Source organism: Capsicum annuum, unplaced genomic scaffold (genome assembly GCF_002878395.1).
Source record: "Capsicum annuum cultivar UCD-10X-F1 unplaced genomic scaffold, UCD10Xv1.1 ctg79497, whole genome shotgun sequence".
Classification (NCBI taxonomy): Eukaryota; Viridiplantae; Streptophyta; class Magnoliopsida; order Solanales; family Solanaceae; genus Capsicum; species Capsicum annuum.
Window position 1 is genome coordinate 108996 of NW_025890082.1, and position 13539 is coordinate 122534.

Here is a 13539-nt window from a genome sequence, read left to right on the forward strand (position 1 = left end):
CATGCTCCTTACTACTCCTTGAATACATGAGAATATCATCAAAGAAAACAATAAAAAAGAAGTCTAGATAGGGTCTGAACACATGGTTCATCAAATCCATAAATGAAACTAGGGCATTAGTCAGCCCAAAAGACATCACCAAGATCTCATAGTGACCATAATGGGTCCTAAAGGTTGTCTTGGGGATATCCTCAGCCTGAATCCTCAACTAATGAAAATTGGACCTCCAATCTATCTTTGAAAATATAGTTGTGCCCTTAAGCTAGCCGAATAAATCATCAATACGAGGCATAGGATTATGGTTCTTCACCGTCACCTTGTTAAGTTGCCTATATTCAATACACATTCTCAACAACCCATCTTTCTTCTTTACAAACAAAACAGGGGCTCTCCATAGGGACACACTAGGTCTGATGAATCTTTTACCAATAAGATCCTGGAGCTGGGAGTTCTGTTCTTTAATCTTAGCAGGAGCCATATGGTAAGGTTCCATATAAATAGATCGGGAGCCAGGCTCAAGGTCAATAGCAAACTTAATCAAACTATTAGGGGGAATACCAGGAAAATAGGCAGAAAACATGTCAGAAAACTCACACACAATAGAAAATAGAGTCAAACTTTGGACTCTCTACATGGGTATCATATACATAGGTGAGATAAGACTTGAAACCTCTCGGTATAAGCCGTCTAGCATAAAAATAAGAACTAATCCCCATCGGATCGCAACTAATTATTTCCTTCAAGAGGACTAGGGTAGGTAGGGTATGGCTAAGGTAACAGTCTTGGCAAAATAATCCATGACTGTATGATAGTGGGATAACCAGTCCATGCTCTGAATCATATCAAAATCTAACATATCTAGAATAATAAAATCTCCACATGTATCAACATCACTAACTGTCACAGCACAAGATCTGAATACTCGATCCACTACTAAAGAATCACCTACGGGAGTAGATACACGCAAAGGCACAAATAATAAATCACTAGTCAAGTCCAACCGTGGTGCATAATAAGAAGACATATAAGAATAAGTGGATCTAGGATCAAATAAAGAAAGATCCAACTTACGGCATACCAAAATTACACCTATAACTACAACATCCAAAGTCTCAGCCTCGGGTCTAGTAGGTACTGCATACAACTGACCATGCCCACCTGACCTCTTGTCCTACCTGCTTAAGTCCCCACCTCGAGCACCCTATTAACCAGCACTAAGACCTCACAAACTACCTCTACTTGAAGGATGAACTACCCTAATAGGAGTAGCTCCTTGGGCTAAAAAAACCATTATCCCACGACTAGGGCACTCTTTAGAAAAATAATTGGGAAATCCACAAGGAAAACAAGAATCACGAGCAGAACCAGAACTCATAAATTTGGCAGATTCAGTATAGTAGCCATACCTAACATAGCCTACAGATAAAACTCTCACAGACTTATCACTGCCCGTACTAGGGTGACTACTAGCAATGAACTGTCCTCTGTCAGCGATCTGAAGAGTTGCCTAAACTGGTCGACTAGTCTGGCTCTAAGGCTTAAAATATAGACATAGAGAATGTTCAGCATAAGGAATACCACCCCTAAATTGAGAACTATCATAGCTCTTAAAGAATCTGCCCCTAAAACTTGGGCCTCTTATCATGACCCTCATGCTGTATGTCCTCCATCACTCTAGCATAATTAGAAACCTCAACAAAATTCCTACTCACAGCAACCAAACTCTAAGTACCCATCTAATAGGAAGTCTCAATTCTCGCATAAAGCAACAAGCTCTCTAATACTCTAAATCGAAGATAGAAGTCACATGTCTAGCCAACTAATGGAAAAGAGCCTCATACTCAGCGACTGTCATAGAATTATAATAACCTGATACTACCACCTAGCTATTACACAGTGCTTATGGGCTCGAGAGAACACAAGCTAACCCATGAGTTGTTATCTGCTATGAACACTAAATAATATAATCATGAACACAAAAGAATAACTGAATTTCCATAAGGTTTTAATAATGAAATAACTACTAAATTATGAATCTGATAAAAATACTAAAATTTGAATAGTCTAAATAGCTAACTGTCGTGTTTGAAAAACCTTTAAACTGGATACTGTGAGTTGATGGGACATGCCCCAACTAATTTTACTAACTACTGAGATAAGGACATGAAGTAATATAATCTGTCCTCGGATGATAAGGACTCACCACTACTACTATACTGCTGATGATCTGACTGACTAAGTGCAATCCAAAAACTAAGTGTCAGTACCTATGATATGATACATCATAGTGAAAAAGAAAGGAATGGGATCACTACTTTGAAGGTACTGGTATGCTAATGAGGTAGGCTGATATGCATGGTCTCATGAATAGGAATAATAATAATTAACTGGACATACATGTAAAGCATGGAGTACTGAATAAAGAGCATAAAATCTGTGAATACTAAAAATGCATGAAAATCTATAAATACTGAGGATGCAAGACCAAGTATATAACATAAAATGAGTAAAATCTGTAAACTAAAATACTGTGATAACTGAATCTGTATTCTTTGGTAAAACAACTCTTAAGACAGAATGACTGAGCTAGGACTATTACTAAGACTATATCTGAAACTGTGGGAGGTATCATCTAACCGACATTCCCTAATTTAAGCTAATCGGGCTCTAACCTGTAACCCCAGTTGGAAGGGTGTTAATACCATGCCACGAGTACTAACAATGGATGTGTGGATCCACTAAACTGATATAATGTCCAAAGGACTAAGGGGGTCAAGCCTGAACTGACGAGTGACCCCTGTGAGATAGTCAAGCCTAATCTGATGGGTGACTACTCATATCCAACGCTGGCTACATAGTTCTAGAGTATAGGGACTGCTACTAATAATTGTGCCTATCTGACGGGGAAGCTGCATTTCCCTACACTTGCTCAGTGCTAAATCCTACTCCCAACTGAAAGACATTGAGATACTAGACTGTTGTATGTTTAATTGACTGGTATTTGACTATTCTAAAGTGCTCATAGTATATTTTGAAGACTGTTATGTAATGTACCGACACTAGACTAAATAAATAGTTATGGATTTCTGGTATTCAATACCCCCAGGACTCAAAAAAATTATATTAAAATGACACTACCACTTGGAGATCAAAACATAAAGGCTCTTAATAATTAAATCACTTTTGTAGGCGTTTTATCAAACACTTGTAGTTCATGGTTTAAAACAATCATAGGAATGTCATGGAATTTGTAGGAGTAGCATGAATTCATCATAATAGCATTAAATCATGGTTTAATACAATAAATAATAGTATTAAAACATGGAAGATTGAATAATAACAACAATTTCATGGTAACATAGTATAAAATCAATAGTACATAGAGATTCATGGATAAAATCATAATTGAAAACATAAATCTTAAAAGACCACAATTTTATGATTTAAAAGGGTTGCTTGGACTCCATGGATGAAAGGGATCCATGTATGGACATCTAACATACCGGGGTTAACGAATCTGAAGAGATGAATAGAGAGTTCTTGAGAAATTGCCTTGAATTTGAGAGCTAGGGTTTCTTGTTCTTGAAAGAGGGGATTTTAATTTGAGAGAAATTGAAGAATGAATGATTATTTAGGGTGTTTAGGGGTTAAATTTCATGTTTTAGGTTAATTTGGGTTGTGGAAAAAGACCCAAATACCCTTAAATGAATTTAAAAATAGAAGCTAAAAACTGACCATCCTATTTTTAGCCTTGGCGCGACGTTCCACTATTGTGCCAAATGACTAGAAAAGGCAAAACTGGGACCTGGATAGACGACATAACATGCCACCATCATGATAAGCCTATGGATTCCATTTTGGCGATCTCCACGACGCGCCATGATCGCGGAGGCCAACTGGAAATTGATAAATAAAAAATTAGCCTGCTTCGCGACACGCCATAATCGCGGGTCACACTGGAAATTGACAATTGTAATTTGAGATCTACATCTCCTACCATAGAGATCTACATCTCCTACCATAGAGAGCCTCAAATAGAGCCTTATGAATATCAGAATGGTAGCTGTTATTGTATGTGAATGCAATCAAAGGCAAATGGTCATCCCAACTACCCTTGAAATGTACAATGTATACTCTTAGCGTATCCTCAAGAGTCTAAATGGTCATTTTTTCTTGACCATTTATCTAAGGGTGGATGGTTGTACTATGGTGGACTTAGGTACCAAGACTATTTTGGAATGCTTTCCAGAAGTGAGAGGTAAACTGAGTACCTCTATCTGATATGATAGATAAGGAAACACCGTGCAACTTAACCAACTCTCTGAGATAGAGATTGTCATAGTCCTTGGCTGAATAAGAGGTATGGACTAGCAAGAAATGAGCTAATTTGGTCATCCTGTCGACAATAACCCAAATAGAGTCATGCTGATGGTGGGTACAAGGAAAACCTGTCAGAAAGTCCATGTTCATTTCCTCCTATTTCCACATGGGAATACTGAACTCCTGCATGGACCTATTAGGATTTTGGTGCTCAACCTTAACTTGCTGAAATGTAGAGCACGTAGCTACAAACTCTATAATATATCTCATCATCCCACTCCACCAATAGATCTGTCGCATGTCATGATATATCTTAGTGGCCCCTGGATGAATAGAGTAACGCGCCCCATGCGCTTCTTCAAGAATTTGCTGCCTCAAATCATCTACACCAGGCTTACATAATCTACCCTGACAAAGAAAAAATCATCTTCCCCTTGGGATAAAACCTCCACCTTCTGATCTTTGACTGATTCTTTTAATTTAACTAGACTGGGATCTCTATCCTGCTTTTTCTTTACCTTAGACACTGAAGATGATTCTGAGCTACTCTGTACCCACACACTACCTTCTGCTGAATTGAGTAAACGGATACCTAGTCGGGCAAGCTGATGAACTTCCTAAGCTAACTTCTTCTTACCATCCTCAACATAAGCTACACTACCCATAGGCGTTCTACTAAGAGCATCAACCACAATATTGGCCTTACCCAAATGATACAGAACACTTATGTCATAATCTTTCAATAACTCTAACTATCTTCTCTGATGCAGATTCAAATATTTTTGAGAGAATACATACTGAAGGCTTTTGTGATTTGTGAACACATCTACATAAACCCCATACAAGTAATGCCTCCAAATATTTAAGGCAAAAACTACAGCTGCTAGCTCAAGATCATGAGTCAAAGAATTCTTCTTATGCGGTTTAAGTTGTCTGGAGGCGTAGGCTATGACCTTACCTCTATGCATGAGGACACAACCCAAACCTACTCTGGATACATCACAGTACATAACAAAACCATTTGAATCGTCTGATAGAGTCAAGACTGGGACTGAGGTGAGTCAAGTATTCAACTCCTAAAAACTCTTCTTGCATAAATCTGACCACTGAAACTTAACTTTCTTTTAAGTCATTCTAGACATAGGGGATACAATAGAAGAAAACCCTTCGACAAAATAACGGTAATAGCTGGCTAAACCTAAGAAACTAATGATATCTAATGGAGAGATAGGTCTAGCCATGTTTCTCACTGCTTTAGTCTTTTGAGGATAAACTCTAGTTCCATCATTAGAAATAATATGACCAAGGAATGCTACTGATCTTAGCTAGAATTCACACTTACTAAATTTGGTGAACAACTGTTGAGCTCTAAGAGTCTGAAGCACTACGCTGAGATGGTAAGCATGACCGCTTTCACTACACGTAGACAAAAAGGTCATCAATGAAGACTATGATAAACATTTCCAAGTACTTCTTGAACACTTGGTTTATCAAGTCCATGAAGGCTATTAGGGAATTTGTAAGATCAAAGGATATGATTAGAAATTCGAAGTGACCATACCGAGTTTGGAAAGCTATTTTTGGAATGTCACATTCTTTGACACTAAGCTGATGATAGCCTGATCTGAGGTCTATCTTGGAAAAGTAACTGGCACCCTGAAGTTGGTCGAACAAGTCATTGATTCTAGGAAGTGGATATTTATTCTTGATTGTGACCTTGTTCAACTGATGGTAGTCTATGTATATTCTGAGAGAACCGTCTTTCTTACGCACAAATAAAATATATGTGCCCCAGGAGGAGATGTTGTGTCTGATGAATCCCTTATCTAAGAGATTCTTTAACAGTTCTTTCAGTTGTTTATGTTTTGCTGGATCCATTTTGTATGGCGGAATAGATATAGGTTGAGTATCTGGGAGAAGGTCTATTTCAAAGTTGATTTCCCTTTTAAGAGGAACTCTGGGAAGATCTTCAAGAAATACATCTGAGAATTCATTTACTACAGAGATTGACTCAAGAGTAGGAGTTTTTGAGTTAGAGTCTTTGACTCGTACAAGATGATAGACACATCTCTTGGATATCATCTTTCTGGCCCTAAGGTAAGAAATTAATTGACCCTTAAAAGCTGTAATACTACCCCTCTATTCAAGGACTGGTTTCTTTAGAAACTGAAATGAACTATTATGTTTCTATAATCAACTGAGGTATAACATAAGTAGAGCCAATCCATGTCAAGAATGATGTAAAAATCTGTCATATCTAACTCCACGAGATTAACTGAAGTAACTTTTTGAGATATTATGATCGGACAGTTCTCGTATACCTGTCTGGCTATAATAGAAATGCCCACTGGGGTAGACACTGAAAAGGGCTCTACTAGATTTTTGGGACTGACTCCAAAATTGATAGCTATATATGGAGTTATAAAAGAAAGAGAAGCTCCAGGGTCTACTAAAGCATAAACATATAAGTGAAAGACCTACAACTTACTAGTAACTACGTCAGGAGAATTTTCCTAATCTTAGCAGGACTAAAGAGTATATAATTTGTTCGGACGCTGACCACTTATAGCACTGGAAGCGGCACCCTACTGAGTTGGGAAGTCGGATGGAACTGACGACTGATAGGACAGGCCTAGTTGGCACTCATCCCTACCTTTGTGAGAAACTACCCAACACTCTCGAATCCAATGGCCTGGCTTTCCATACTTGAAGCATATATCACTACCTACTCTACACTCATCCTGATGGTGTATGCCATACTTCTAACATAAAGGATTGGTATTAGCACTACTAATACTGACTTGGGAATTAGAGCCTGGTGCCCTATCCCTATTGTCATTTTTGAATTTGGGTACTCGGGAACTAGCTGAAGAAGGTAATAGGGCTGAAGACCTATGATAAAACTGAGAATGGTTACCACCTTCAAACTTTGGCTGATTAAAATTAAAACTACCCATCTTAGCTCTCTTGTTTCCTCTCTCCCCTTTCTTAATCTTTTGCTTCTCTAGCTATTGAACATGGACCATCAGTAGTCGGGCATTGCGGTCCTACACTCCTTGACCACACTATCAGACACGCTAGACACAAAATTACTCACCTTGTACCTATTATTAGCTACCACATGAAGAGCATATCTATCTAAGTAAACTTGAGAGAATACTCCCTTACTCTCATGCTACCTTGCCTTAAGTTAATAAATTCTAATACCTTGGCCTCTCTCAACTCTAATGGGAAGAATCTGTCCAAGAAAGCTGAGGCAAACTCTTCCCATTCTATAAGCCCTACATCAGCACCTCTATCAACCTTCCATAGATTAAACCAAGTATGGGCTACATCCTGCAATTGATATGCAGCCAACTCGGTACTCTAGCTAAATGTCAACCCCATATTATCCGTTACCTTCTGAACCATATCTAAGAATTCCTATGGATCCTCTTCAAACTTGGATCCCATGAAAGAAGGAGGATTCATTTGGGTGAAATCCTAAATTCGAGTCGCAGCAATATTGGCCACTAGGTTAGTTGGAACAATATTTGGCCATCTATTTTATGCTGCTATGGAATTTGCTAGAGTAGTGAACGTATCCCTAAATTCTGCGTAAGAGACATGCTTATCCAGAAGATTTGCCAAGATGGGATGAGGGGCTTGCTGAGTACCTATTCTTCTTTCGTTCTTCTTGGGAGGCATGTTTCCTAAATAGAAAGAAGAAATAGATTAGATGGGGAGTTTAACTTGAGCTCATGCTTACTTGCATGACATGAATATTGAAAGAAGGGAAACTTTTCCTAAACACCTTGTAGCCTCTCATCCGTAAGTATGGCGCGCTACACACCCATGGACAAGACTCTACACAACATGGCTTTTAGACTTCCTAGGACACTTTAAAACCTTAGGCTCTGATACCAAGTTTGTAATGACCTGAGACTATCCCCTAGTCGTTACACGGTGCTTACAGTTCTAAGAGACCACAAGCTAACCCATGAGCTGGTACCTGCTATGAGTACTGAATAATATAATCATGAACACAGAATAATAACTGAAATGCCATAAGGTTTTGATAATGAAATAACTACTGAATTATGAATCTGATAAAAATACTAAAATTTGAATAGTCTAAGTAGCTAACTATAATGTTTGAAAAGCATTTAAACTGGATACTGTGATTTGATAGGATAGGCCCCAACTAAATCTACTAACTACGGAGATAAAAACATAAAGTAATATAATATGTCCTTAGATGATGAGGAATGACCCCTTCTACTGTATTGCTGATGATCTGAGTGACTAAGTGTGATCCAGGAACTGAGCATCAGCACCTATGATATGATACATCAAAGCACAAAATAAAGGTATGCGATCTGTACTTTTAATGTACTGGTATGCTAAATGAGGTAGGCTAATACGAATGGTCTCATGAATAGGAATAATAATAATTAACTAGACATTCATGTAAAGTATAGAGTACTGAATAAAGATCATAAAATCTGTAGATGCTGAAAATGCATAAAAATCTATAAATACTGAGGATGCATGACCAAGCATATAACATGAATTGATTAAAATGTATAAACTGAAATACTGAGATAACTAAAATCTGTATGCTTTGGTCAAACAACACTAAGACTGAATGACTGAGTTGGGACTATAACTAAGACTATATCTGAGACTGTGGGAGGTATCATCTAATTGACATTCCCTAATTTGAGCTAATCGGGCTCCAACCTGTAACCCCAATTAGAAGGGTGTTAATACCATGCCATAGGTACTAACAATGGTTGTGTGGATCCACTAAACTAATATAATGTCCAAAGGACTAAGGGTGTGAAGCCTGAATTGACGGATGAACCCTAGGAGATAGTCAAGCCTAATCTGACGGGTGACTACTCATATCCTACGCTCAGGGGCAGATCTATTAAGGCTCGTGGGGGTGGCACTCCACCCTCAAACTTCAACAAAAGCCCTATATATATAGCTGTATATATATACGAATATTGCTAAATATTAAATTTGCCACCCACAATAATAAAGCACTATCTAGTGCAGGTGGCAAAGTGCTGCTTTTGTATCCCCAAGGTCGTGTCTTCGAACTCGGCTAGCAACATTTATTTTTTTTTAATTTTTTTTAACAATTGTTTCATTAAATCAAGGCAACAACTAATAGGTGCACTTTACTTAATAAAGGCATATTACCATTTGAGTTTTATAGAAAAGTACTATTATTTTTTGACTTTATTTTAATTTAATTATTTAAATAGGTTTAATAAAATATCTCTCAAAAAAAATCCTATTTGGCTATTTCCAAATCAAAACACTCTCTCATTCTTGAATCTTGAGGTTTACTGCTGCTCTGCTTTCTCTCTCTCTCTAGTTGCTTCTTGCTCTCTTTGTAAGTTGTTTTGAAAAATTATTTTCTTTCTCTTTCTTGAGCCTAGAAATCCAAATTTGGAATTATCTTGATATAGGAGAAAATATTCTAATTTTGTGAATTGAGATAGAGAATTTTTTTAAGAAGGTTGATTATTCTCAATCAAGTTCTAGTAATGTCAACATCAATCATTCTTATCTTATAACTGACCTCGATTTGGATTAACTTAAAGCTGATCCAGGAGAAAGAAGACCTATTTCTGATTATGATCCTCGAATACGAGATGAAGTGAGGAAATATTATATTGAGGAGGGGCCTTGTAACTATCTTGAAACCATATTCTTCAAGTGAATAGGAGGTAAAATGCATCAATTTTCTTCAAGTTGGTTTAAATATTTACATTAAACTTGGTTGGAGTATAGTGTGGAGAAATATGCCACATATTGTCTTTGTTGCTTTTTGTTCAATGAATTTGTTCTTGAAACTATGGGTGATTTTTATGCATTAAGGGGTTTTAGGGGTTGGAATAAGGCTCTTGAAAGATTTTGTTTACATGTCTATAAATTTAATAGTGTTTACCACAAATGTTACAATAAGATATGAGATTTGTCAAATCATCGTCAGTCAATTCAAGTTGATCTTGACAAACACTCTCAAAAGGAAAAAAGTGAGTACAAAATTCATTTAGAAGCTTCAATTGATGTGGCAATACTTCTTTTGTATCATGGATTGCCTTTTTGAGGTCATGACGAAAGTGAATCTTCAACTAATCAAGGTTACTTTTTAGGATTTTTGCGGTGACATGGAGACAAACATCCGAATGTGGGGAAAGTGATTTTAGAAAAAGCTTCACAAAATGATACTTTGTCTTATCTTATGATTTAAAAGGATATTGTTAATGCTTGTGCGAAAGAAACATTGAAATTTATAATTGAGGACTTTAATGGAGATTACTTTGGGATATTAGTTGACAAATCCAAAGACATCTCACACAAAGAACAAATGGCTCTTGTTTTGAGGTATGTTGATAAGAATGGTGAAGCTGTAGAATGATTTATCGGTCTCCATGTTAGTGATACATCGGCATACTTATTGAATAAAGAAATTTATTCTATGTATTCCAATCACTTACTAAGTTCATCCAAAATACGTGGACAAGGTTATGATGGACCTAATAATATGAAAGAAGAGATAAATGGTCTCAAAACTTTAATTATGAAAGATAGTCTTTTGACATATTATATTCATTATTTTGCACATCAATTGCAACTAACACTTATTGCTATTGCTACAAAATATTTGGAAGTTGAAGACTTTTTTGATCATGTTACTAATGTGTTAAATGTTGTTGGAGGACTTTTTAAGTGTAGATATTTACTTCGTCATTGCCAAGCCAAAAATTTAAAGCAATTACTTGAGTCCTGTGAAACTCATACCGTACAAGGATTACATCAAGAACATGGGCTTCAAAGACCGAGTGATACTCATTGGGGATCATATTTCAAAACATTGGATAACTTTATTGTTATTTTATCATCTATTTTTCATGTGCTTGAAGTGATTGAAATTGAAGGTTCTACCTCAAGTTATATAAATCAAGCAGAATATCTTTTGACAAAGGTCAAAACATTTAAATTTGTTTTTATGCTTCACTTGGTTTTGAAAGTGTTGGCCATGTCAAATGAGTTGAGCAAGATTTTACAAAAAAAAGATCAAGATATTGTTAATGCCGTGGAATTTCTTAACATCCCAAAGAAAAGAATGCAAGATATGAGAGAAAATAGGTGAGAATCTTTGTTGGATGATGTTTCTTCATTTTGTGATTCACATGGTATCTTAATTCCCAAATTAGATGAGGGTTATTTTCCTAGAAAGTCAAAGCATAAGTGTTTGGATGTTTTTTGTTCGCACCATTTGCGTGTTGAAATCTTTTTTGCTATCATTGATGTGCAACTTCAAAAGCTTAATGATCATTTTGATGTAGTGAGTAGTAATTTGCTTGTTGGGATGGGCAGCTTGAATCCTATCAATTCTTTCTCTAACTTTGACAAAGATAGAATCATGACTTTAACGAAGTGTTATCCAAATGAGTTTGATGATGGAAAGCTTCTACATTTAAGTTACCAACTTAATACTTTCATAATTCATATGCGAGGTGGTAATTCCAAACTCTCCAACTTTCAAGGAATTCATGACTTGGCAAAGGCATTAGTTGAGGCAAATCTTGTGGAGACTTATTCACTTGTTTATTTACTTGTGAAGTTGGCTCTAATTTTACCCGTTGCTACTGCAACTGTGGAAAGAGCATTCTCTTCCATGAAGCACATAAAAAATAAAGTGCGAAATAGTATTGGTGATCAATATTTAAATGTTTGTTTAGTACGTTACATAAAGCGTGATGTATTTGCAAATGTAAGTAATGATGTCATCGTTGATCATTTTCAGAATATGAAAACTCGTTGTGGACAATTGTAATAAATTATGGATATTATATTATGATATTAGTAATATTATTGAAAGATTAAGTTTTGTCATTTTATTATTTTTCTTTTTTAATGAATTGGTTGGTCAATTGTTCTATATGTTGAAAAATGAATAATCAGATTAATTTAATCGATAAGTTTACTTGTCACCCCGAGAGTCTGAATCCCGAATCTGCCTCTGCCTACGCTAGCTAAGTAGTTCTAGAGTATAACGATTGCTACTAATAACTCTACCTATTTGACGAGGAAGCCACCATCCCTACACTTTCTCGGTGCTAAATCCTACTCCTAACTTAAAGACACTGAGATACTAGACTATTTTGAGTTTAACTGACTGGTATTTGACTATTCTGAAGTACTCATTGTATATTCTGAAGACTGTTCGGTAATGTACCAAGACTATACTAAATAAATAGCTATGGATTTCTGGTATTCAATACCCCCAGGCCTCAAAACAATTATAGTAAAATGACACTAACACCTGAAGATCAAAAAATGAAGGCTCTTAATAATTAAATCACTCTTGTAGGCATTTGATCAAACACTTGTAGTTCATGGTTTAAAACAATCATAGAAATGTTATGGAATTTGTAGGAATAGCTTGAATTCATCATAATAGCATTAAATCATGGTTTAATACAGTAAAACATGGAAGATTGAATAATAGAAGTAATTTCATGGTAAAATGGTATAAAATCAATAGTACATGGAGATTCATGGATAAAATCATAATTTCAAACATAAATCATGAAAAGATCACAATTTTATGATTTAGTAGGGTTTCTTGGACTCCATGGATGAAAGGGATCCATGGATGAACATCTATCATACCTGGGTTAATGAATCTGAAGAGATGAATGGAGAGTTCTTGAGAAATTGCCTTGAATTTGAGAGCTAGGGTTTCTTATTCTTGAAAGAGGGGATTTTAATTTGAGAGAAATTATGAATGATTATTTAGGGTGTTTAGGGGTTAAATTTCATGCTTTAGGTTAATTAGGGCTGTGAAAAAAGACCCAAATACCCTTAAACAAATTTAAAAACAGAAGCTGAAAACTTACCATCCCGATTTTTAGCCTTGATGCGATGCGCCACTTTCCTGCCAAGACACTGGAAAATGGACAATTGGGACCTGGACCGACGGCACAATATGCCACCATCGCAGTAAGACTATGGATGATATTTTGTCTATCTCCGCAATACTCCATGATCGCGGAGCCCACTGGAAATTGACAATCGAGAAATTAGCCTGCTCCGCAACATGCCATGATCGCGGAGTCATGATAATGCTCAAACTACACTCTTAAATGGGTGTAAGCGATCCTTGTCAATATAAAACCCAACTAGGTTGGGATTGAATCCCAGAGGGAATAA

At 36.4% G+C, this 13539-nt stretch overlaps 1 protein-coding gene across 1 annotated transcript; it reads left to right on the forward strand.

Annotated features, from left to right (window-relative positions):
* Positions 1-10430: 10430 nt before the first annotated feature.
* LOC124895057 lies at positions 10431-12160 on the forward strand. Its single transcript, XM_047405519.1, has 3 exons — positions 10431-10460; positions 10574-10704; positions 11701-12160. The coding sequence occupies exons 1-3, from the start codon at positions 10431-10433 to the stop codon at positions 12158-12160; spliced, it is 621 nt and encodes a 206-aa protein (XP_047261475.1).
* Positions 12161-13539: the final 1379 nt, after the last annotated feature.

What these genes read in the sequence shown, in the direction of transcription:
- LOC124895057 (XM_047405519.1), top strand. Translation starts at nt 10,431, where the DNA reads ATGACGAAAGTGAATCTTCAACTAATCAAG. An exon ending in TGAATCTTCAACTAATCAAG is followed by an intron (nt 10,461 to 10,573) that starts GTTACTTTTTAG and finishes ATGATTTAAAAG; the next exon opens with GATATTGTTAATGCTTGTGC. An exon ending in CAAATGGCTCTTGTTTTGAG is followed by an intron (nt 10,705 to 11,700) that starts GTATGTTGATAA and finishes TGGGATGGGCAG; the next exon opens with CTTGAATCCTATCAATTCTT.